General features: G+C 62.6%; 1 protein-coding gene across 1 annotated transcript in view; it reads left to right on the top strand.

Annotated features, from left to right (window-relative positions):
• ZIC2 (Zic family member 2) overlaps positions 1 to 440 on the top strand; it is a 3,605-nt gene extending 3,165 nt beyond the window's left edge. Inside the window, exon 3 of the mRNA XM_039730445.1 lies at positions 96 to 440. Within this exon, the coding sequence (XP_039586379.1) occupies positions 96 to 416 (321 nt within the window). The 3' untranslated portion in view covers positions 417 to 440. The remainder of the gene's footprint in view (positions 1 to 95) is intronic.
• Positions 441 to 681: the final 241 nt, after the last annotated feature.

The following is a 681-nucleotide window of genomic DNA, read 5'->3' as shown; positions in this document are numbered from 1 at the left end:
GCGGAGGGCCGGGCCGGCGGCGGGGGGCGCGCCCGGGGGGCGGCCGCGGCCTCGCCATCCCCCCTCCACCCGGCCGTGTTGCCTTTGCCCCCCAGGTGCACGAGTCGTCCCCGCAAGGCTCCGAATCCTCCCCGGCCGCCAGCTCCGGCTACGAGTCCTCCACCCCGCCGGGGCTGGTGTCCCCTAGCGCCGAGTCGCAGAGCACCAACAACCTGTCCCCTGCGGCGGCCACAGCGGCCTTTCGTCCAACTTCAACGAGTGGTACGTGTAGGGCCCCGCCGGACTGCTCTGCACGGCCCCGCCGCGCCCTGCCCGCCCCGGCGGCGGCGGTGGCGGTGGCGGCGGGCACGAGGGACCGAGCGAGCCCGCCGGAGACGCGCCGGGAGAGGCCGCCGCACCCGCCGGCAGCGAAATGACGGCCGAGCAGGATGGGGACAGGGGGCCTTCATTTCCCATCCGTCTCCCGCCTTCGCGTCTTTTTTTTCCTTTTTTTTCTTTTTTTTTTTTTTTTTTTTTTTTTTCTATTTTTTGGTTGGATTTTTTCTTTTTGAAAACATTTTGAACCAGCAAAAAATTTCCAAAAACTACGTGCTGAAAAAACATAAGAAAATGAGTAAATCAACGGAGGAACGGAAAGGGGAGAGAGAGAGAGAGAGAGAGAGAGAGAGAGAAACAGCCCCA

The sequence above is a fragment of the Passer montanus genome, unplaced genomic scaffold (assembly GCF_014805655.1).
Source record: "Passer montanus isolate IOZ18808 unplaced genomic scaffold, ASM1480565v1 scaffold72, whole genome shotgun sequence".
Classification (NCBI taxonomy): domain Eukaryota; kingdom Metazoa; phylum Chordata; class Aves; order Passeriformes; family Passeridae; genus Passer; species Passer montanus.
The sequence above is the reverse complement of the archived record's forward strand: the minus strand, read 5'-3'. Positions and strand labels throughout refer to the sequence as shown.